The sequence below is a fragment of the Dama dama genome, chromosome 11 (genome assembly GCF_033118175.1).
Source record: "Dama dama isolate Ldn47 chromosome 11, ASM3311817v1, whole genome shotgun sequence".
Taxonomy (NCBI): Eukaryota; Metazoa; Chordata; class Mammalia; order Artiodactyla; family Cervidae; genus Dama; species Dama dama.
Window position 1 is genome coordinate 54,495,518 of NC_083691.1, and position 26,277 is coordinate 54,521,794.

At 39.0% G+C, this 26,277-nt stretch overlaps 1 protein-coding gene across 1 annotated transcript in view; it reads left to right on the forward strand.

The window, feature by feature from the left end:
* DNAH6 (dynein axonemal heavy chain 6) overlaps positions 1–26,277 on the forward strand; it is a 270,144-nt gene that overhangs the window by 220,826 nt on the left and 23,041 nt on the right. Inside the window, exons 64-69 of the mRNA XM_061155236.1 lie at positions 3,095–3,255; positions 7,262–7,350; positions 8,438–8,584; positions 11,590–11,728; positions 24,092–24,211; positions 25,219–25,340. Coding sequence (XP_061011219.1) covers positions 3,095–3,255; positions 7,262–7,350; positions 8,438–8,584; positions 11,590–11,728; positions 24,092–24,211; positions 25,219–25,340 — 778 coding nt within the window. The remainder of the gene's footprint in view (positions 1–3,094; positions 3,256–7,261; positions 7,351–8,437; positions 8,585–11,589; positions 11,729–24,091; positions 24,212–25,218; positions 25,341–26,277) is intronic.

Here is a 26,277-nt window from a genome sequence, read left to right on the forward strand (position 1 = left end):
AAATTGATGCTTTTGAACTGTGGTATTGGAGAAGACTCTTGAGAGTCCCTTTGGACTTCAAGGAGATCCATCCAGTCCATCCTAAAGGAGATCAATCCTGGGTGTTCATTGGAAGGACTGATGCTGAAGCTGAAACTCCAGTACTTTGGCCATCTCATGCGAAGAGTTGACTCATTGGAAAAGACCCTGATCCTGGGAGGGATTGGGGGCAGGAGGAGAAGGGGACGACAGAGGATGAGATGGCTGGATGGCATCACCAACTCGATGGGCATGAGTTTGAGTAAACTCCGGGAGCTGGTGATGGACAGGGAGGCCTGACATGCTGCGATTCATGGGGTCACAAAGAGTCGGACACGACTGAGCGACTGAACTGAACTGAAAACTTAGTTGTTAAACTCTAGTAGAAGGAAAAAATAATAAGCTAAGAGCAGAAACTAGTGACAGAAAACATACATTCAATAGACAAGATCTAAAAGAACAGAAGTTGCTTTTTTGAAAAATTTAATAAAATATAAATCTCTGTTGAAACTGCTGATACAGAGAGAAAGAAACAGAGAAATTCAAAAAACCTATATCATGAATGAGTAAGAGAATATCACTACAGACCTGCAGACATTAAAATAATCACAAAAGCATATTATTTAAAAAGAAAACTCTGCCAATGAATTTGAAAATGTTGATAAACAGGAAAATTCCTCCAAAAGCACACTTTTTAAAACTAATAGAATAATCAGAATATATAAATAGTTCAATAATTTTTTATTGAATTCATTATTAAAAACCTTCCCAGAATTCTGGGTTTATTTCAGTAATGTAAGCATTAAAATACTGAAAATTAATTTAATTCACCACATTGAAAGAGTAATGGCAAAATACCCTTAAAGAAGAAAACTATTAATTCAACATAAGCAGAAAAAGCATCCGTTAAAATTCAGCATTAATTCATGGTGGGAAATGTCCTAATAAACCAAGAATCTGAAAATCATGTCTTAAAAAAAGAAAAATAGAAATAGGACATTCTTCTATTCTGATAAAATGTATCTTAATTTTTAGTGGATTTAGCAAGGTTACTGGACTTAAAATAGATTGCATTAATGCATACTAGCAACAGAAATTCTCATTCATTGTTGGTGAGAATACAAAATGGTACAGTCACTTTGGAAGACAGTTTAGTGTTTCATATGATCAGCCATCTGGCATTTACCCAAAGGAGTTAAGAACTTATGTTCACCCAAGAACCTACGTTATACTAGAGCCTACATTAAATGCATAGCAGCTTTATTCATAATTGCCAAAACTCAGAAGCAACCCAGATGTCCTTCAGCAGATGAATGGATGAATAAACTGTGGTGTGTCCATAGAATGGATACTGTGCTGTGGTTTCTGTGCTTAGTCGCTCAGTCAGGTCTGACTCTCTGCTACCTCACGGACTGTAGCCCGCCAGGCTCCTCTGTCCATGGGGATTCTCCAAGCAAGAATACTGGAGTGGCTTGCCATGCCCTCCTCCAGGGGCTCATCCCAACCTAGGGATTGAACCCAAGTCTCCTGCATTGCAGGTGGATTCTTTTACCATCTTAGCCACCAGGGAAGCCCAAGAATACAAGAGTGGGTAGCCTATCCCTTCTCCGGGCGAACTTTCTGACCCAGGATTTGAACCAGGGTCTCCTACATTGCAGGTGTATTCTTTACCAGCTGAGCTACCCAGGAAGCCCACAATGGATACTATTCAGTGCTAGAAAGAAATGAGCCTATCAAGCCATGAAAAGACATGCAAGAACTTTAAATGCATATTACCAAGTGAAAGAGGCCAATCTGAAAAGGCTATATATACTGGATTGTTCCAAGTATATGACATTCTGGAAAAGGCAAAACTATGAAGACAATAAAAAAAATAATAATAACAGAGAGTTTATATCCAATGTAAAGAACTCTTAGAAATCAATAAAAAAAAAAAAAAGACAGGTGAACCAGTAGGAAAAAAGGGGAGAGAAGAATATAAAAGCAAATATCCAAATGCCCAATAAATAAACCTATGAAAATGGGAAATAATTTAAAACCTCAATGAGATACCATTATATATCTATCAGGTGTTAGCAAAGTTATGGAAAAATAAGTACTCTCACCCATTGCTGGTGCAAGTGTGGAATGATGGCATCACTCTGAAAAACAATTTGATATTATAAAAAAATTAAGCATACACATACTCTGTCAAACAGCAGTTCCATTCCTAGGAATATACACAACAAAATGGAGTAAACATGTATGCCAAGAGACATCTGTGAGAATGGCTATTGCAGCATTGTAATAACCAAGAACCAGAAGTAACTCAAATGTCCAGCAAGAGCAGAATGGATGAATAAACTGTGATATAAGCATACAGTAGAATGTTATACAGCAATGAAAGTGAAAGATGCACAGTAATATGAATTAATCTGAAGAAATAATGTTGATTGAAATAGACCAAATATAAATATACACTTTATGATTCCATTTATATAAATTCAAAAACAAGCAAAATTAATCTATGGTGTTAGAATTCAAAGTAACTGTTGCCTTTGAGACAAAGGGAGGATACTAATTGACAGGGTACTAGTAATGTTCTCTTTTTTTGCCCTGGGTGGTGGTTCTTGTGTACATTCTCTTTGAGAGAATTCACCAAGCTAAACACTAATGATTTGTGTACTTCTGTATGTATGTTAGACTTTGGGTTTTCAAAAGCTTTTTAAAAACTGACCTATAGCATTAGAAGTCAGGACAAAGGGTACCTTTGGGATGGAGGAAGGGAAGATGATTGGAATAGAAAGGAGATAGGAGAGATGTCTCTGGGGTGTTAGGAAAGTTCTCTTCTCAAGCACAGATGTTTATTTCCTCTATGCACTTTTATTTGTATATTTGTACACACAGAACTATATTTGTCTTATGCACTTTCGTGTGTTATAGTAGAAAAAAAATAGGAAAAAATATTTTTACATCTATCAGAATGAGAATTTGAAATGTATGCATATTCTAGAAGCCTACCATATTTACATTTCTTAATAGTTGCATTACTTATAAGTAATATGAAACGGCATTTCACTGTTGTTTTTGAATTCAGGGTGCAGTCAATTTCACTGGGACAAGGACAAGGACCTATTGCTGAAAGAATGATCAAAGATGCAATGAAATCGGGAAACTGGGTGTTTCTGCAAAACTGCCACCTTGCTGTTTCTTGGATGTTGGCAATGGAGGAGCTAATTAAAACCTTCACAGATTCAAGTATGTTAAGCATATAGCATTTATATACTAGTATAATTTTTATGTGGCCTTTCTTGTTGAGTCCAATCCTTATAATAATTACTATTGGCATTGTTAACCCTATATTAAAAGGAAAAATTTGAGATCTAGAGGGGTTTAGTTAGGTTACACGACCCAGATTCAAATAAAAATGTTCAGACTCCAAGCTGAGGGTACAATGAACTGGGTCATTTTTGTTTCATGTTACCTTCTATGGGAGACCATTTGAATTCAAAATAAATAACATCTAGGCATGATATTAATAAAAAAAGAAATAGAAAATGGACTTAGGACAAAAGAAGAAAATCCTATTTTTCACTACAGAATGAGAGAAGTTCAGGAACAGAGTTCAAGTTAACACCAATTCTCATGGTGGTGTTTTACTACTTTGTATCCTCTATAACCCACATGACAATTAACTTTCACAAGTGTCTCACAGACACACACACCCCCATGGGTGTGCCCAACATCTAAGTCATAATTGCCACCACTAACTATACTACCACTGCCTTCTTTCCCACTCAAGGAAGTATAATGGACTGCAAAGAGAGAAGTGGAATTGGAATTGACTCGTTTTTATTCAGTGGTATAAAAATAGTTGAAACCTTAGGAACTGTATGATAGGTAATAATAATAATAAGCTGGGTGGGACACACTTCCTCACTGTCCCAGGAGGTCGTGGAAGAGAACTGTCCGCCTGGGATATCCAGGGCCTTTTCTCTGGTATCCTCTTTTGTGTCCTGACAGAGGGCTTTCTAGAAAGGTGAGAACTATGCAGATGACTTTCCTTATCGTTGCCTGTTAAGATGAAGACCTTCTCCTTTACAGAGCAGCTAGTCTGCACTGGTCACCAAACCACCAACAGGGCTTAGCAGCCTTCCCCAAAGATCCCTCACTCCCTGATTGCCCCGTGCCCTGCCTTCTACACACTGCTTGCATCAAGGACAGAGTCTGTAGCATCTGCCATCCAGAATCTCCACTCTTTCCACTCTTCGCAATACAAACAAGAGATGCTTCTTGTGGGGTCTGTGACTTACTTCTATTTAAATAAGTAAAGAAAAATGATAAGTTGTTTACTACTTGAATCATCAGATTCCTTATCCTGATTAGGATTATGATTAAGAAAAAATACTAGAGAAGGCATCTAAAAAGCAGTTTGCTGCAGAGGTACTATGGGAGCCTCTGAATAAGGACCAGTCATTCACCTTCACAATGACCTTCCCAGACCTACAAGGAGGCTGGATGGGCCACGGAAGCCAGAGAAGTTGTTGATGAAGTTTAAGTGCTTAAGTGGACAGAGAAATCCTCTTCTGGTCCTTGTTACAACTGCTTACTAACATAACCATTTGGGTTCTAATGTTTAACTTGAACCAGTATAAAATAAAATACATTCAGGGAGGGACTTCCCTGGTGGTCCAGTGGCTGAGACTCCATGCTCCCAATATAGGGGGCCCAGGTTAGATCCCTGGTCAGGGAACTAGATCCCACATGCCACAACTAAGACCAGGAGCAGTCAAATAAATAAATAAATATTTTTAAAAATTACATTCAGGTAAGAAGTTGAAAAGCAAAAGTGAAGGAAAGAAAAAAGAGAGAAAGAAAGAGGGGGGAAAGCCTCTGGTCTTGAAATTCTAAGACCTGAGTAGAGTTTGGCCCCCACCACTGCCTGACTATATATATCACACCTCGTCTCTGGGCCTCTGCTTCCTCAGAAATAAAGTGACTACACAGCCCCACTGCTACAAGTCCCATACTAAGATGTTTTCTATTCTATTCCAGTTCTAAACTTCTATGATGTCTGTAAATGTTAAGATCCTTGATGCTTTTGCAGTCATGAGAGGAAAAAAGGATTTTTAATATGCTTCTCTAAGCCTGGCCTTTTTCACTCTTCAGTTTTTTTGTTTGGGGGGCGGAGGGGGGAGTGTTTGGAAATCATTAGCCCTAAAGATTTTATGATATCTGACTTCTATGCTAATTAGTCAGTCAATTCAGTCGCTCAGTAGTGTCCAACTCTTTGCGACCCCATGGACTACAGCACGCCAAGCTTCCCTGTCCATCACCAACTCCCAGAGCTTGCTCAAATCATGTCTTTCAAGTCGGTGATGCCATCCAACCATCTCATCCTCTGTTGTCCCCTTCCCCTCCTGCCTTCAATCTTTCCCAGTATCAGGGTCTTTTCTAATGGTCAGTTCTTCACATCAGGTGGTCAAAGTATTGGAGCTTCAGCTTTAGTATCAGTCCTTCCAATGAATATTCAAGAGTGATTTCCTTTCGATTGACTGGTTTGATGTCATTGCAGTCCAAGGGACTCTCAAGACTCTTCTCCAACACCACAGTTCAAAAGCATCAATTCTTCAGTGCTCAGCTTTCTTTATGGTCCAACTCTCATATCCACACATGATTACTGAAAAACTTTTTACCACAGAAACAACTTTAATGTTGCTCTAGAATTGCATTGGGTTGGTCAAAAAGTTTGTTTGGGTTCTTCCCTTGAACTTTTTGGTCCAACAAAAAGTGGACTAACTTTACTAGAACAATACTAGAACTAACTTAATCTTGGCTATTTAATGTAGCTCATTAGTTTAGATTACTAAACCAAGAAGCATAAATACAACATTAATCTGCAGCCATTCATTTAATAAATATTTGAGAACCTACTGTGTACCACACACTGTCCTAGCTACTTAGGGCATGTTGGTGAACAAAGCAACCACAGTCATCTGCCCTCCTCAAGCTTACGTGCTAGCGAGTGGAGACAGACAAACCACATAACAAATAAGTAATGTATATGGTATGATAGAATGTGGTCGGTGCTTTCAGAAAAATTAAAAGTAAAGTAAGGAGGAACAGGAAGGTCGGGGTGGAATGGGAGTAAGGAGGAAGGGTGAAGAGCAGTTTTAAATGGGGTGGTCTGGGTAGACCTCTTTGAGAAGTTGGCATTTGACCAACACTTGAGAAAAGTCAGGGAGTCTAAAGGAAGAGCATTCCAAGTAAACAGAACAGCTACTGCCTGGGGGCTCCCCCTAAGGAGCATACCAGAGGAACACCATCACTTTTGCCTAGAGACCAATGCCAAGAAAGGCCTCCTTGGATGATGCTTGTGTCTTCCTGTGACAGGAACAGTGGTTTTCCCAGTTCTGCTCTGGCCTTTTGAAACTGGAATGCAGCTTGTTCTTTCTTAGGTTCTCTGTGCACAACTCAGAAAGGAAGCATATTGACTTCTTGATGCTACCTGTGAGGTCTCTCCATTTCCCTGCTCACTGAGTTTCCTTTGCTTCTTTTCTGCAGAAGGAACACATTCCTTTATTCTCCATAAGGCTTTCTGACCATTTTCATGCAATTTTCCCTAAGTTGAATGACAAACAAAAACTAAAACAACTTCACAAGCATAAAGACAGTAACTGTCCTTTTTTTCCGTTTGAAAAATTACCAATTTCAGAGGAATGACCCTTAACATTTCTATCAAGCATTGAAAATTAACATTCCTGGACTTCCCTGGTGGTCCAGTGGTTAAGAGTCTGCCTGCCAATGCAGGGGACACAAGTTCGATCCCTGGTCCGGGAAGATTCCACATACCTCAGGGCAGCTGGACCTGTGCACCACAACTATTGAAGCCCTTGAACTTTAGAGCCTGAACACCACAACCAGAGAGTAGCCCCTACTCGCTGCTACTAGAGAAAGCCCAAGCACAGCAATGAAGACCCAGTGCAGTCAAAATAATTAATATTTTTTTAAAAAAAGAAAAGAACAAGTTCTTAATTTCTTTACTCAACTGTGCCAACATCCAGACTGCCAGACTCACCTGGGTGAAGAGCTTCTAGAAGGAGTCCCCTCACCTCCATTTTAGAACATTTTACAACATCAAATATTTTAAAAAGATAAACTAGTCCTTAAACAGAGCTTATCTTTTTCTATCCTATAATAATTATTTCTTATAGAAAAATATTACTGAATTAAGCATTTTCTTTTTTGTCTTTGTTTTAAGCAGATGTTGTTATCAAGGACACATTTCGACTTTTTTTAAGTTCCATGCCTAGTAATACATTTCCTGTGACAGTCCTTCAAAATTCGGTCAAGGTAACATATGTTCATGGTTGAACTCTGTGACATGATTGGCCTCAGGGTGCTCCCCGAGTGGATCCTGGGAGCCCACTGGGCCTGGGCAGGGTTGTGTCAGGGTTCGGTCAGCCAAGGTGGGAGGGTGGGAGTCAGTGTCCATTCACCGGAGAGGGAGTAGGGAAACAATTTCCCAGGCCATTGCCCTTCCTGTGTGCCCTTCTGCCAGTCATGCAACACCTCCCTGCTTCCGCTCTTCAAGAAAATGTCTAGGACTCAGAGAGGTGAGAATAGAACCCTTCCCAGAGTTAAGAAAATGTTTCAGCATGTGGGAGACAGGAAAGCCCAGAGGCAGTAGGGCTGATGGACTGAAACCTCGCCTCGATCATCTTTCACGTAATTCAGAAAGCTTGGATAGAGAGACTTACTAAGGAAAATAGACCTTCAAGCTGAGGGCTGGAGACCCTAAGGCAAGTCCTAGAAGGCATCTTTTTTTTTTTTTTTTGGCCAAGCTGCACAGCATTCGGGGTCTTAGTTTCCCGACTAGGGATCGAAGTTTCCATATATGGGAAGCCTCTGCATGAATCTGGAGAAGGAAATGGCAAGCCCCTCCAGTATTCTTGCCTGGAGAATCCCATGGACAGAGGAGCCTGGTGGGCTACAGTCCATGTGGTCACAAAGAGTCAGACATGACTAAGCAACTAACACACACTTCTGCATATGAATGATCACTCAGGAACCAGGGTTGTCTCTTCCCTGGTGTCCCGTGCCATCAAGGCAAAGTGTGGAGTGATGGTGGATATTGAGATAAACAGAAAATCCAGTGCAGAAGGCCTGAGCATCCTTTCTGGCCTTTGGTTAGAAAAATGGACACCAAATGGAAAGGTCCGAGGTTCTTGTGGAGGTGGTTCACCCACCCACTGTAGGCCTGAAGACCCCCTATTCTCCAGAGGCCAAGGCTGAAAGAGATATAGAGCTGGCAGGAACAGGGCAGGAATGCCTCCCAGGCATCAGTTACTTGCATCCCCTCGCTGGCTTCTATATGTGTTATTTGGAAAAAATGCAAAAATGTACAGCTACACTCTCTGCCATGTGTCTCTAAATACAGGTAACCAATGAGCCTCCAAAAGGTTTACGTGCAAATATCAGACGTGCATTTACCGAAATGATGCCTTCATTTTTTGAAGAAAATATACTTGGAAGAAAATGGAGACAAATAATATTCGGCATTTGTTTCTTCCACGCAATTATTCAGGTACACCCAATTTGCTAATTTTTTAAATATAGACAAGGAGAAGTGTATTAGGTTAAAAGTCAATAAGGGGCTTCTATGGTGGCTCAGACGGTAAAGGATCTGCCTGCAATGCAAGTGACCCAGGTTCGATCCCTGGGACAGGAAGATCCCCTGGAGAAGGGAATGGCTACCCGCTTCAGTATTCTTGCCTGGAGAATTCCTGGACAGAGGAGCTTGGCGGGCTATAGTCCATGGAGTTGCAAAGAGTTGGATTTGGCCAAGTGACTAACACTTTAAATCAATAAAAAGTAAGAATTAAAAGCTTACAAATGACACTGTGAAATGCTGAGGTCTTTGTTCTGTCTGAACCCAAGTTGTTTTAACTCAGTCCCTAGACTTCCCTGGTAGTTCAGATGATAAAGAACTTGCCTGCAATGTAGACCTGGGTTCGATTCTGTGGTCAGGAAGCTCACTTGGAGAAGGAAATGGCTACCCACTCCAGTATTCTTGCCTGGAGAATTCCATGGACAGAGTAGCCTGGCAGACTACAGTCCATGGGGTCGCAAAGAGTTGGACATGACTGAGCGACTAACATGCACACTCCCTGATTTCTGTATGACCCTTGCCTCTGTACCTCACAGCTTTGCTTCCCAGATCTGCTCTGACCTAAGGAGCCACATGGCCTGGACGAATGCAGTAGGTCAAATTCAAAAGCATGAAGTTGTCTCCTCAGCTGTGCTTCACTCACAAAATCTGCTTCCCCTCCAGACTCTACTCCTGAAATCGGCGGTCCCATTTTTCTAATCACCTACCATCAGAATTTCAGGACTGTTTTTATCCTTCCTCCTTTACACATATATATCATGTTGGGCAGCAAGTCTTCATTTTCTATTACAATAATTTCACTCTCACCTGTTTCTGCTTGAGTGGGCTTACCACCCTTAACGGCTTCCGCCCTGTGATTAGATCCCCAAGTCCCCTGACCAGTGACCTTCAACTCAACACTACTTTCTCCTTCCCTCTGTTCAAACTCACTGCCCTAACCTGGTGTCCACTCTGTGGCCTTGTACAGGAACTCTGACTTTAGCTCTGTATCCCTGTCTTGATTAGGTAGGCTGCCTGGTTTTCAAATGTATTTGGTCTGCCAAGAAAGAATTAGTAGAGAAAAAAACAAAGACTAAATATACAAGATATGGAATAAATAAGTAAACAAGACCCTAGAGAAAATCAAAGACTCTGGGATTAGAGGGTCTATGTGGGAGGCCTTTGTTCTACTACAAAAGCATCTGAGATGTAGGAAGTAGTTTAAGACTTAGGGAAATTTTGAAATCAAGAGGAGCAAACAAAGTATAATTGCCATTATATGGGAACAACCTAAGTGTCCCTCAAAGATGAATGGATAAAAATGATTATATATATATACACACACACACACACACACACACACATATATATATATATATATATATATACACACACACACACAATGGAATACTAATCATCCATCAAAAAGAACGAAATTTTGCCATTTGCAGCAACATAGATGGACTTGGAGGGCCATTATGCTAAGTGAAATAAGTCAGAGAAAGACAAATACTGTATAACATCACTTATACATGGAATATAAGAAATGCAACAAACTAGTAAATATAACACAAAAGAAGCAGACCCACAGATACAGAAAACAAACTAGTGGTTACAGGTGGGAGGCTATATGGGGTGGGGAAGGAGGAGTGATAGTTTATGATGAATGGTGTCAGATTTGTGACCTCTGGAAGAAAGAATTTAGATCTGGGGCCAGAGACAAGGCTTGATCACTCAGAGCTTTTGTGTAGCAGAGTTTTACTACAGTGAAAAAGGGATAAGGAAAGCTTCTGACATAGATATCAGAAGGGGGTAGAGACTGCCCCACTCAATAGTTTTATCAAGGCCTTATATACTTTTACAATTGGTTTCTACAATAGAAAGGTCTTACCAGACCCACTCCCACATAAGATAACAGGATTAGACAGAAGGTTCTCCTTAAGAAAAAGAAACATGTCCTCGAGCAAGATACATTGTTGTTATATAATCATTAGTACAGAGCTTAAGGAAAAACATACCCTTGATCAAGATGAGTTGTCTTGTTGTGTAATAATTAGCTCTGGGCTGAAAGAAAATAATGTCTTATGTGACTAAGATGAAGGAATGTAGAAAAAAAAAACTTGTCCTTTTCTCCTCCTTGAGAGCCAGGGACTCCTTATCAACCTATCTGAGAATTAACTCTCTCAGGAGGTACAAACTGTTGAGTATAAGATAAGCTCAACAATGTATTGTACAATATGGGGACTATAGCCAATATTTTGTAGTAACTGTAAATGGAGTGTAGCCTTTAAAAATTTTATAAAAGATGTTTAAAAAAAAAAAAAAAGAAGAGGGAACATGGCACCCATCCTCTGATATAATCAGTAGTTTAGAGTTAAGAAATTAGGTGGAAGAGGGCGATAACAAAGAGCAGGAAAGATTTCCCTGTGGAGAGTCATGAAACAGGAATTGAGATTCTGGATACGAGTTTTTTTAAAAGATCTCTATAGAGAAGTCAGTGTATAATCAACCCATCAGGCATGACTGAAAAGTCTACGTGATGGACAGACTACTGAGAAGATTTAGGGGCAGCTTTCTCCATCAGACAGGTGATTAGCATCAGTATTTTTATACCAAGAAGACTCTAGGGTGGGATATTTTTTCCTATTTTGATGGGGAAATATTTTATTTTACCATAAAGAACAAATGTTCTTTTGTCAGTTCTGTCACAATTTCACATTTTCAGTAACATCTAATTATCTTTTGGAAAATTGGAAAAAGGCCAGAGTTGGAGGAAGAGGTGCCTGCCCTATTTGGTGAAAGTCAAACTGAAAGCCTCACTTAAGTTGAATGGCATTTTGCACAGTGAGGATGCCAAACTTCAACAGAAGCTCTGGTTTTCAAGTATTTTATGCAGAATTAATTTTATCAAATTTTAAGACCACTTTCATTTTCTGTTCTAGGAGAGAAAAAAGTTTGGCCCTCTTGGTTGGAATATCTGCTATGAATTTAATGACAGTGACAGGGAATGCGCTCTACTGAACCTCAACCTTTACTGTCAAGAAGGAAAGATTCCGTGGGATGCACTGATTTACATCACTGGTCAGTATGCCCACATGGTCTGATGTCCAGCTCTCCACCACATGGTTGTTGGTTTACACCTACCTGGCTTATACCAAGATGGTGTCCTCCCAAGTGTATGGTGAGGGTGGTGATGACTTCTGACATTCCCTTTGAGAAGATAAGACCATGATAAGAATATCATAAGAATGTTTATACAGAGCAGATGGGACAGATATTTTCCCAGATAATAATAGTGAACTCTTAGATAGTTCTTGCTACATGCCAAGCACATTTCAGGCACAGCCCATGAATTAGAAGATTTAATCCTCATAAGAACCCTATAAGGTAAAGACCATTATATCCCTATTTTACGAATAAGAAAACTGAAGCACACAGTTTACAAGGGTGAAGGCAAGATTTAAATGCAGGCAGTCCAGCCTCCAGAGTTTGTGCTCTTAAATTCAAAAGAATCTGAACATGGTTCACCAGTAGAGACTTACTGAGTCAGGGGTACTTAAAACAAAGGAAAAAATATTTTATGGAGTATAATTTTTAGCAAATGTTAACTGTGGCCCTGTGAGATCTTACTGATAAAACTAGATCCAGTGTAGACCATGCAGGCCCAAATAATGAAGAAAAGGTTCCCATTAGGAGGTGGGGGAGGGAGAGAGCCTGCAAAGGAGCAGAATGGGAATGGATGGTTTTCATTGGTGAGCAAAGGAAATGAGGAACAGCAGAAAGGGGTCAGCTGATCTAAAGACTTGAACAGCATGTGATACCTTGGAACATGCTTGAGTGAAGGGCAGTGAAACAATAGTGAAAATGGATGAGGACCTATCTCCAGGTTGGACGAAGAAGAGTGGGCATGGAACCTGGGAAGCTCCTTTGTACTTCTGCCCCCAGCCACTCCTGTGGGGCCAAGATTGCTTAACATAACAGTGAACTAGACAGTATTCTTCCCTGCCACCCTGTACATACCCTGAAATTTCTGCTTCCCAGCTTTTCTCTGCTTTCTTTCTTTCCTAGAACCTTTGACCTTTCCGTTAGCTCAGTTGTTTCTACTGCCGTGAAAGTAACTGGGTTTTGAAAGGCATAGAAAGGAACTAGACAATGATATATCTTTTCTCTCTACTACTATTCAATGTTGTTGTTTCTATCCCGGGAAATTAGAGAAGGAAAAGAAATAAAAGGCATCAGTTTAGAAAGCAAGAAGTAAATTATTTGCAGATGACAACATCTTGAATGCAGAAAATCCTAAAGAATTCACACACACACACACAAACTGGAAGTAACAAATGAGTTCAGCAAGGCTGTGGGATACAAAGTCAATATACAAAAATCAACTCCTTTTCTGTACACTGGCAATGAACAACTTGAAAATATTTGTAATTATGTTCATGATAACATCAAAAAGAATAAACAGCTTAAGAATAAATTTAATAAAAGAAGTGCAGATTTGTACACTGAAACCTGCAAAGCATTGCCAAAGAAAATTAAAGATAATCTAAATTAGTGAAGAGACATGACATGCTTATGAATTGAGAGATACAACATTGTTAAAGTAATAACATTCCCCAGACCAATCTATAGATTTAATACAATCTATCGTAACACGGGCTTCCCTGGTGGCTCATATGGTAGAGTCTGCCTGAAATGCGGGAGACCTGGGTTCAATCCCTGAGTCGGGAAGATCTGCTGGAGGAAGGCATGGCAACCCACTCCAGTATTCTTGCCTGGAGAGTCCCATGGATAAAGGAGCCTGGTGGGCTACAGTCCATGGGGTCACAAACAATCAGACATGACTGAGCAACTAAGCACAAGCACAACACAGATTTAACACAATCACTGACACATTTAACAGCTGAAGCTGATCATAAAATCTGTGAAAATGTGAAGGGCCCCAAAAAACAAAAACAATCTTGAAAAAAAAATGAGTCAGAAGAGTTATAATTCCCAATTTCAAAAGTTATACAAAGCCACAATAATCAAGACAGGATTTACTGTATAGCACAGGGAGCTATATTCAATATCTTGTAATAAACTATAAAGGAAAAGAATTGGAAAAAAGATATATACACATATATGTATAATTGAATCATTTTGCTGTACACCTTAAACACAATATTGTAAATCAACTAAATTCAATTTTTTTAAAAAAAGACTGTATAGTACTGGCATAACGTTAAGACATATAATCAATGGAACAGAACTGAGAATCCAGAAATAAACACTTATATTTATCATCATTTTTAACAAAGGCACCAAAACAATTTAACAAATGATGCTGGGACAATTGGATACCTAGCTGCTAAAGAGAGAATTTGAATCCTTATCTGATCATAGCATACAAAAAACTTAATTCAAACTGAGTGGTGTATCTAAATGTAAGAGCTAAAACTATAAAACTCTTAAGAGAAAGCATATAAATAAATCCTCATGACTTTAGGTTAATTATGGCTTCTTAGATATGGTGCAAAAGGCACTAGTAATTAAAGAAAAATAATAAATTCAGCTTTTTCAACATGTAGAGCTTTTACACCTCAGCAAACACTATCAAGAAAATGAAAAAGCAAGACATATACTGAGAGAAAATATTTGCAAGTCATGTATCTGATAAGGCATCTGTCTATGAAGTGTGTAAAGAACTCCTACAACAGTAAGAAAAAAAAATCCAATTTTAAAATGGGCAAAAGATTTGAATGTACATTTCACAAAAAAATACATACAGATGCCTAATAAGCCCATGAAAAGATGCTCAATTAATCATTAGGAAAATGAAAATTGAAACCATATTGAAATACCACTTTATACCTATTAGGATGACTATAACAACAAAAAAAAAGACCATAACAAGTGTTATCAAGAAAGTGGAGAAACTGAAACTCTCATATATTGCTGGTGGCAATGTAATGAGGTGCCACTGCTTTGGAAAATATTTTAATAGTCTTACCATATGACCTATAAATTCCATTCCACTCCTACATATATATCAGGGAAAATGAAAACACATGTCCACACTAAAACTTGTACATAAATGTTCATAACAGCATTATTCATAATACCAAAAAGTGGAAACAACCTGCATGTCTATCAACTGATGAATGGATGAATAAAACAAGGTATATTCCATACAATGTAAGACTGACAATGTGTGTGCTCAGCTGTGTCCGACTCTCTGTGACCCCACGGACTGTAACCCACAATCTCCTCTGTCCATGGAATTTCCTGGGCAAGAATACTGGAGTGGGTTGTCATTTCCTTCTCCAGGGGATCTTCCCAGCCTAGGGATGGAACCCATGTCTCCTGATTCTCCTGCATTGAAAGTGAATACTTTACGGCTGAGCCACTGGGAAAACCCCACAATATAGTATTGAAAAGTAAAAGTCGCTCAGTCATGTCCAACTCTTTGCAACCCCATGGACTATAGAGTCCATGGAATTCTCCAGGCCAGAATACTGGAGTGGGTAGCCTTTTCCTTCTCCAGGGGATCTTCCCAACCCAGGAATCGAATCCAGGTCTTTCACATTGCAGGCAGATTCTTTACCAGCTGAGTCATAATTGCTCCATAAAAAGAAATAAAGTACTGGTACATGCTCCAACATGGATAAACTTCAAAAACATGCTAAGTCAAAGAAGCCAGACACAAAATATCACATTCTGTATATTACATTTATGTGAAATTTCCAGAAAAAATCAAGTATACAGACAGAAAGTAGAATACAGACAGAAAGAATGATTGCATGGGGCAGAACAGAAAAGGACTGTGACTGCAAATGGGCACAAGATGTATTCTGGGGAAGATGATAAAAATGTTCAAAAATTAGATTATAATGTTACACAATCTTGTCAATTTACTAAAAACTAGTTACACATGTGAAATTTAAGTGATTTTTATGATGTTCACGGTATAGCTCATTAAAAAGGTTTTTAAAAAGTAGGAGGGAAAAAGCAATGCTGAGGACTTCCCTGGTGGCCCAGAGTGGTTAAGAATATGCTGCCAATGCAAGGGACACAGGTTCAATCTTTGGTCTGGGAAGATTCCACATGCCTCAAGCAACTGGACCTGTGCACCAGAACTACTGAAGCTCAGAGCCTGTACTCTGCAATAAGAGAAGCCACTGCACTGAGAAGCCCACACACCACAACGAAGAGTCGCCCCCTCTCTAGCTGCAACTAGAGGAAGCCTGAGCACAGCAATGAAGACCCAGTGCAGCCAAAAATAAAATAAATTTAAAAACTTATTTAAAAAAGGCAGTGCTGTATCCAGGCAATGATATTTGCTCATGATGAGATTTTAGGCAGTCATCTATGGATTAATCCAGAAAATACAGCTTAGTTCTACTATGTTAAAGGCTGGAAATACAAAGATGATGTAGCCCCCATCTACCAAAAATTCATGGATGGAGATAATAAATAAACTATAATATGGTATAATTACCAAGATAGAAGTTGTAAGGACAATGCTATGGGAATTCAAAAGGAGCAAATAATGCTACCTGGAGGAATCTAGGGAAGCTCCACCAAGGTGTGATGGTTGAGCGGAATGCTGAAAAGTGGGTTGGGCTCAGCGAAAGAGAAGAGGCAGGAGAACACGCTGGCAGAGAGAACACTGATGGGAAAGCCCAGCAGTGTCAGGATGAGCTATGCCTGCAGACACTGTGAATAGTTCAGTAGTACTGGAGCAGGCTATAAAGAGATGATGTTGTCTTCCCTGGTTGCTCAGTGGTAAAGAATCCACCTGCCAGTGCCAGAGACACAGGTTCAATCTCTGGTCTACAAAGATCCCACATGCCACAGAGCAGCTAAGCCCATGCGTCACAACTACTGAGCCTGTGCTCTAGAGCCTGGGGAATTGCAACTACTGAAGCCCAAGCACTCTGGAATGCATGCTCTGAAACAGGAGAAGCCACTGCAATCAGAAGCCTGTGCACCACGACTAGAGAGTAGCCCCTGCTCTCCACTAGAGAAAAGCCTATGCAGCAACAAAGACCCAGCACAGCCAATACTAAATAAATAAATCATTTTTTTAAAGAGGTGTTGTATGTAGAAGAAAGCTTTACCTTCAATAAAACTAAAAAAAGAAAAAAAAAGTGATCTGCAGGCACATCTTAAAAGCCTGTGTGTGTTCTTCATAAATTTGGACTCTACCTTATAAGCAATGGTTGGCAACTACAGTCTTTTAGGCTGGGAAGAGGTGCAATCATTTACAAAGCTATAGTAAAAGCAAGATGAAGAATTTAACAAGGGGATTATAGCAACACCAAGGGGGAGACTAGACAGGAGAGAATAAACAGAGAAAGATTAAGGAGGCTTTGAATGTGAGAAGGTGTTTGGGGTTGGAGGAAGTGGGGGGGGGTCCTTAAAATTTTATAGAGTAAGCCAGAGCAATGCCTAAGTCCAGGAATCAGATCTGAGCACAGAGTGGACAAGGACAAAGCCAAACCTCAGGCCTGTCCAGTTTGTATCAGGCCATCCCTGAACCAACCCATGGGGATAAGAATAGAAGAGAAGGGGAAAACCATGACATCAGGATTTGCAGTGAGACCCTTAGGAACCATCATGCCAGGGCTAGGACATGCAGTGGGCATGTGTGGTGGACACCCCCTCCCAGATGTTCTTCTTCTAAATCCAGAAGATTGCTGCTTAAAAGTAAGCCTAAAAGTGAGTCAGATACCTTGAGTCAAATTATTCGAGTTCCTGGTTTACTCATTTGATCCAACAAAAAAGGTAACACTGAATCTGGACACAAAATCACCAAGCCTGATGTTTAAGGCAAATAATTTCCATGCTGCTTCTCAAAATGTAGATATTTTAGTTTGAAATTTTTTGGCCCTGCTGCGAGGCATGTAGGATCTTAGTTCCCCAACCAAGTATCAACCCATGCTCCCAACAGAGGAAGCATGGAATCTTAACCACTGAATCACCAGGAAAGTCCCTGAATTTTTTTTTTTAGAATAATGCATTTTAGGACAACTCTTCCTCTCACCACTGACTAATTATTGGAGCCTGACTTTTCCAAGCCACTCTCCTTTCCCAGACATCATCATACAACTGAAGAAACTTGACCTTTATATTCCCATCCAGCCCCCAGGACCATAAACTGACCACAAAGATTTAACCCAACTTTGTGTTCCAAGACTTCCCAGAGGGTAACTGAAGAATAGTCTCAGGAAAGTACAACAGCATCTCCTTCTTCCTTCTTAGAACTGTTGATACAGGGAGTCAGCTACACCCTCACTCTAAGTGGCTAAGCCAATAAGACTGACCAGAGGTCTTGGACAATGTCAAACGCCCCAACATTCAAATCATAGGAGTTCCAGAAGAAGAAGACCAAAAAAAAAGACCATGAGAAAATACTTGAGGAGATAATAGTTGAAAACTTCCCTAAAATGGGGAAGGAAATAGTCACACAAGTCCAAGAAACCCAGAGAGTCCCAAAAAGGATAAACCCAAGGTGAAACACCCCAAGATACATATTAATCAAATTAACAAAGATCAAACACAAAGAACAAATATTAAAAGCAGCAAGGGAAAAACAACAAATAACACACAAGGGGATTCGCATAAGGATAACAGCTGATCTTTCAACAGAACTCTTCAGGCCAGAAGGGAATGGCAGGATATACTTAAAGTGATGAAAGAGAAAAACCTACAACCTAGATTACTGTACCCAGCAAGGATCTCATTCAAATATGAAGGAGAAATCAAAAGCTTTACAGACAAGCAAAAGCTGAGAGAATTCAGCACCACCAAACCAGCTCTTCAACAAGTGCTAAAGGATATTCTCTAGATAGGAACACAGAAAAGGTTTATAAACTCGAACCCAAAACAACAAAGTAAATGGCAATGAAATCATACTTATCAGTAATTACCTTAAATGTAAATGGGTTGAATGCCCCAACGAAAAGACAAAGACTGGCTGAATGGATACAAAAACAAGACCCCTATATATGCTGTCTACAAGAGACCCACCTCAAAACAAGGGACACCCACAGACTGAAAGTGAAGGGCTGGAAAAAGATATTTCACACAAATGGAGACCAAAAGAAAGGAGGAGTAGCAATACTCATATCAGATAAAATAGACTGTGAAATAAAGGCTGTGAAAAGAGACAAAGAAGGACACTACATAATGATCAAAGGATCAATCCAAGAATAAGATATAACAATTATAAATATATATGCACCCAACATAGGAGCACCACAATATGTAAGGCAAATGCTAACAAGTGTGAAAGAGGAAATTAACAGTAACACAGTAATAGTGGGAGACTTTAATACCCCACTCACACCTATGGATAGATCAACTAAACAGAAAATTAGCAATGAAACACAAACTTTAAATGATACAGTGGACTAGTTAGACCTAATTGATATCTATAGGACATTCACCCCAAAACAATTAATTTCACCTTTTTCTCAAGTGCACATTGAACCCTCTCCAGGACAGAGCACATCCTAGGCCATAAATCTAGCCTTGGTAAATTCAAAAATATTGAAATCATTCCAAGCATCTTTTCTGATCACAATGTGGTGAGATAAGATGTCAACTACAGGGAAAAAAACTATTAAAAATATAAACATATGGAGGCTAAACAACACGCTTCTGAATAACCAATAATCACAGAAGAAATCAAAAAAGAAATCAAAATATGCATAGAAATGAATGCATAGAAAATGAAAACACAACAACCCAAAACCTATGGGATTCAGTAAAAGCAGTGCTAAGGGGAAGGTTCATAGCAATACAAGCTTACCTCAAGAAACAAGAGAAAAATCAAATAAATAACCCAACTCTACACCTAAAGCAACTAGAAAAAAGAAGAAATGAAGAACCCCAGGGTTAGTAGAAGGAAATAAATCATAAAAATAAGGGCAGAAATAAATGGAAAAGAAACAAAGGAGACCATAACAAAAATCAACAAAGTCAAAAGCTGGTTCTTTGAAAAGATAAATAAAATAGACAAACCATTAGCCAAATTCATCAAGAAAAAAGGGAGAAGAATCAAATTAACAAAATTAGAAATGAAAATGGAGAAATCACAACACACAACACAGAAATACAAAGGATCATAAGAGACTACTACCAGCAACTATATGTCAATAAAATGGACAACTTGGAAGAAATGGACAAGTTCTTAGAAAACTATAACTTTCCAAAATTGAACCAGGAAGAAATAGAAAATCTTAACAGACCCATCATAAGCACGGAAATCAAAACCGTAATCAGAAATCTTCCAGCAAACAAAAGCCCAGGACCAGATGGCTTCGCAGCTGAATTCTACCAAAAATTTAGAGAAGAGCTAACATCTATCCTACTCAAACTCTTCCAGAAAATTGCAGAGGAAGGTAAATTTCCAAACTCATTCTATGAGGCCACCATCACCCTAATGCCAAAATCAGACAAAGATGCCATGAAAAAAGAAAACTACAGGCCAATATCACTCATGAACACAGATGCAAAAATCCTTAACAAAATTCTAGCAAACAGAATCCCAAAACATATTAAAAAGATCATGCATCATGACCAAGTGCGCTTTATCCCAGGGATGCAAGGATTCTTCAACATTTGCAAATCAATCTGTGATTCACCACATTAACAAATTGAAAGATAAAAACCATATGATTATGTCAATAGATGCAGAGAAAGCCTTTGACAAAATTCAACATCCATTTATGATTTAAAAAAAAAAAAAAACAACAACCTCCAGAAAGCAGGCATAGAAGGACCATACCTCAACATAATAAAAGCCATATATTATAAACCTACAGCAAACATTATCCTCAATGGTGAAAAAATTGAAAAAATTTCCCCTAAAGTCAGGAACAAGACAAGGGTGCCCATTCTCACCACTACTTTTCAACATGGTTTTGGAACTTTTAGCCACAGCAATCAGAGAAGAAAAAGAAATAAAAGGAATCCAGAAAAGAAGAAGTAAAACTCTCACTGTTTGCAGATGACATGATCCTCTGCATAGAAAACCCTAAAGACTCCACCAGAAAATTACTAGAACTAATCAATGAATATAGTAAAGTTACAGGATATAAAATTAACACACAGAAATCCCTGGCATTCCTATACACTAACAATGAGAGAAGAGAAAGAGAAATTAAGGAAACAATTCCATTCACCATTGCAATGAAAGAATAAAATACTTAGAAATAAATCTACCTAAAGAAACAAAATACCTGTATATAGAAAACTATAAAACACTGATGAAAGTAATCAAAGATAACACAAATAGATGGGAAAATATACTATGTTCATGGATTGGAAGAATCAATATAGTGAAAATGAGTATACTAACCAAAGCAATCTATAGATTCAATGCAATCCCTATCAAGCGACCAATGGTATTTTTCAGAGAACTGGAACAAATAATCTCACAAGTTGTATGGAAGTACAAAAAACCTCAAATAGCCAAAGCAATCTTGAGAAAGAAGAATGGAACTGGAGGAATCAACCTGCCTGACTTCAGACTATACTACAAAGCTACAGTCATCAAGACAGTATGGTACTGGCACAAAGACAGAAAAATAGATCAATGGAACAGAATAGAAAGCCCAGAGATAAATCCACACACCTATGGACACCTTATCTTTGACAAAGGAGGCAAGAAGATACAATGGAGAAAAGACAATCTCTTTAACAAGTGGTGCTTGGAAAACTGGTCAACCACTTGTAAAAGAATGAAACTAGAGCACTTTCTTAACACCACACAAAAATAAACTCAAAATGGATTAAAGATCTAAATGGAAGACCAGAAACTCCTAGAGAAAAACATAGGCAAAACACTCTCTGACATAAATCACAGCAGGATCCTCTATGACCCACCTCCCAGAGTAATGGAAATAAAAGCAAAAATAAACAAATGGGGCCTAATTAAACTTAAAGGCTTTTGCACAATGAAGGAAACTATAAGCAAGGTGAAAAGACAGCATTTAGAATGGGAAAAAATAATAGCAAATGAAGCAACTGACAAAGAATTAATCTCAAAAATATACAAGCAGCTCATGTAACTCAATTCCAGAAAAATAAATGACCCAATCAAAAAATAGGCCAAAGAACTAAACAGACATTTCCCCAAAGAAGACATACAGATGGCTAACAAACACATGAAAAGATGCTCAACATCACTCATTATCAGAGAAATGCAAATTAAAACCATAATGAGGTACCATCTCACGCAAGTCAGAATGGCTGCTATCAAAAAGTCTACAAACAATAAATGCAGGAGAGGGTGCGGAGAAAAGGGAACCCTCTTACACTGCTGGTGAGAATGCAAACTAGTACAGCCACTATAGAGAACAGTGTGGAGATTCCTTAAAAAACTGGAAATAGAACTGCCATATGACCCAGCAATCCCACTGCTGGGCATACACACTGAGGAAACCTGAATTGAAAGAGACACGTGTACCCCAATGTTCATTGCAGCACTGTTTATAATAGCCAGGACATGGAAGCAACCTAGATGTCTATCGGCAGACAAATGGATAAGAAACCTGTGGTACATATACACAATGGAATATTATTCAGCTATTAAAAAGAATGTATTTGAATCAGTTCTAATGAGATGGATGAAACTGAAGCCTATTATACAGAGTGAAGTAAGTCAGAAAGAAAAACACCAATACAGTATATTAACACATATATATGGAATTCAAGAAGATGGTAACAATGACCCTATATGCGAGATAGCAAAAGAGACACAGATATAAAGAACAGACTTTTGGACTCTGTGGGAGAAGGCGAGGGTGGGGTGATTTGAGAGAATAGCATTGAAACATGTATATTTTATGTGAAATAGATCGCCAGTCCAGGTTTGATGCATGAGACAGGGTGTTCAGGGCTGGTGCACTGGGATGACCCTGAGGTCATGGGATGAGGAGGGAGGTGGAAAGGGGGTTCAAGATGGAGAACACATGTACACCCATGGCTGATTCATGTGAATGTATGGCAGAAAGCACTACAATATTGTAAAGTAATTAGCCTCCAATTAAAATAAAGAAATTAAAAAAAAAAAAAAAAGACTGATCAGAGGTGCTTCAACAGGAGAAGAAAGATAGATGCCAGTTAGCACATTGCTGTCCTGGAAGAAATAAACTACAAAGATCCAAGTAACTTTCTCTCAACCAACCATCTCAGCTTGAAAGAGAATGGAAAAAAAAATCTTGACATAATAAGAGATGGAGATGAGCAGATAAACATTTAAAAGATTCAGAAGTTGACAACATCAGTATCATAGGTAAAATTCTTCTTGGAGCACTACAGAGGTGAATAATAAATTGTAGCAATGGGTCTGGAATTTTTCCAAGGAATTATATCAGCAGTGGGCTTCCCTGGTGTCTCAGGGGTAAAGAATCCACCCGCAATGCAGAAGATGCAGGGTCAATCCCTAGTTGGGGAAAATCCGCCGGAGAAGGAAATGGCAATTCACTCCAGTATTCTTGCCTGGGAAATTTCATGGACAGAGGAGCCTGGCAGGCTACAGTTCATGGGGTCACAAGTGTCAGATATGACTTAGCAACTAAACCACCACATCAGTTATACAACCATTACAGCACTGAATAACTATCTTTCCTATTGTAATGTGGGGGTGACAATGAAGCATAGCTTCTCTGTGGAAAGAGAGATGGGATACCAATAAATTTTAATTCCCCATAATCTAATTTCTGTGAGGTAAATTGTCTCTTGCATCTTGTATCTATCCTTTCCTCCTTGTACATCAATAATGTATAAGGTATGTATAGATTTTGAATGCCTTGTTGTAAATATTTTGGTTCCATTTAGCTTACTGGCCCCCAAAAAAGCAGTCTTTGATGCAAAGTAGGTATGTTTTACAATACTACAGTCAGTGATGGGATAAGGCCAAAAGTCAATATTTCAATATTTTTTAAACAAAGAAAAAAAAAAAACAGGAAGAAGGAAGAAATATGTAAACAGAGCTCAGTAGCTTTAGTTTCAATTATTTGGGAAAGGCAAAATAATTGGGGGAAAGTACATATACCTCCTTGGGCTTCTCTGGTGGTTCAATGGTAAAGAATCCACCCGCCAATGCAGGAGACAAGGGTTCCATCCCTGGGTCAGGAAGATCCCTTGGAGGAGAAAATTGCAACCCACTATAGTATTCTTGCCTGGGAAACCTCATGAACAGAGGAGTCTGGCAGGCTACAGTTCAGGTGGGGGGTCACAAAAGAGTTGGACATAACTTATCAACTAAACAACAACAACATATGCTAGTCTTCTTTCTGCTTTTTAAAAATTGACTTTTATTATCTTTAGGGATAGGTTAGTGGAAAGACACTCAATGTGCCAAATGTGTAAATAAATAAACCTATTAGAATGTGGGTATGCATATCAATTAAAAACAAACAACGTTTTTAAATGCAAACTCCTTTTCAGGTGAAATTACCTATGGTGGAAGAGTTACGGATACCTGGGATCAAAGATGCCTTCGTACTGTCTTGAAAAGATTTTTTTCTCCTGAAACATTACAAGACGGTTATAAATATTCTGAATCAGGTGAGTGACTTTTCAATACTATGGAAAAAGACCTTTTCCAAGAAGTCATTAACAGCATCCTCAGTTTTCCATCCAGGAGCTGTCTGTGTCCAGTCCTCACCACCTAGATCCCCATATTCACCATCCTCTTGCTTTGTTCCTTTTTCAGTTGCTAAGTCGTGTCTGACTCTTTGCGACCCCAGGGACTGCAGCATGCCAGGCTTCCTTGTCCTTCACTATCTCAAACTCATGAACGTTGAGTCAGTGATGCCACCCAACCATCTCTTTCTCTGTTGCCCCCTTCTCCCCATGCCCTCTGTCTTTTCCAGCATCAGAGTCTCTTCCAATGAGTTGGCTCTTTGCATCGGGTGGCCAAAGTATTGTAGCTTCAGCATCAGTCCTTCCAATGAATAGTCAGAGTTGATTTCCTTTAGGATTGACTGGTTTGATCTCATTGCTGTGCAAGGGACTCTCAAGAGTCTTCTCCAGCACCGTAGTTCAAAAGCACCAATTCTTCCATCCAATTCTCACATCCATACATGACTACTGGAAAAACCATAGCCTTGACTATATGGACCTTTGTTGGCAAAGTGACGTTTCTGCTTTTTAATATGCTGTCCAGGATTGTCAAAGCTTCAGCTTTAGTTGTAGGAGTACAAAGATATCTATTGTGTGATAACCGTTTTTAACTATTTCTGGTCTAAAATAGATTGTACTCTGTCTAAATGTGTTTTCAAAGTTCTATCACTTCAGAGCACACCTTTCAGCAGCACATCCCTGAATTCTTTGAATCTTGCAATGTTCTGCAGGTGACACCTTAGGACACTGATAGATGCTAACGGCCTCCAGAAAATGCGAAGGAATCTGACACAACAATGAAAGCTAGGGGGCTTGCAAAAAAAATCCCTGTTTCTCCATGATGCAGCTGATAATAGCCACCATCTGAACAGACAGAGAAGCACCAAACTTGGCAGTACTCAAAGGTCATCTATTTAAGACATATTTGCCTTCTGTGTTTTCAATAACAGGTATCTATTTTGCGCCCCTGGCTGACAGCCTGCAAGAGTTTAAAGACTACATTGAAAACCTGCCTTTGATAGATGACCCAGAAATATTTGGAATGCATGAAAATGCCAACCTAGTTTACCAGGTATGTGGCCTTTCAACTTAAATGCATATTCATTTTGTGTATATAAACCTGAAACATCCATAATCATCTCACTGCTTATGTAAATTATAATCTTCTTAAATAAATAAAATAAATGTTCACCTCAGCTTCAGCATTTGGTTCCAATTTAGCCACCTGTTGTCTCTGGATCTTTCATGGAATCCTAAGATAGTTAGGTATCTTCTTGTCACTGTCCACCCCCTCACCTTCCAGCCTCTGCCTGGTCCATAATCTATCTGCTAGTCTTCCATAACATGGGGATTTGGATGGTAATCCAGACAGTCCTTTCTCTTTTGCTCGTCTCTCTCCATTCTGGGGATATTTATATCATATTATACAAGGATTTATGGATCCACAGATGAATAGGTTACAAAAGTACAATAGCAAATATCCAAGGCAGATAAATCAAACACTGCTCTTCAAAAGCATGGATCATTGCTTTTGCTATTTGCAACAGCAGGTTGGACTTGGAGGGCATTATGCTGAGTGAAATAAGTCAGACAGAGAGAGAGAAATGTTGTGTGATATCACTTATATGTGGAATCCAAAAAATACAACAAACTTGTGAAGATAACAAAAAAGAAGCAGACTCACAGGTATAGAGAACAGACTAGTGGTTACCAGTGAGGAAAGGAAAGAGTGGGGGGCGCAAAACAGGAGTAAGAGATTAAGAAGTATAGACTATCATGTATAAAATTAGAAAGCTACAAGGGCATAATGTACAACACAAGTAGGAAATATTTTATGATAACTATAAATAGTGTATAACCTTTAAAAATTGTGAATCATTCTGCTGTACATCTGTAACATATAATATTGTACATCAACTATATCTCAATTTTTTGGACTCAATAATTTTAAAAAAATTATTGAAGTGTAATTGATTTACAATGTTAATTTCTTCTGTATAGCAGTGACT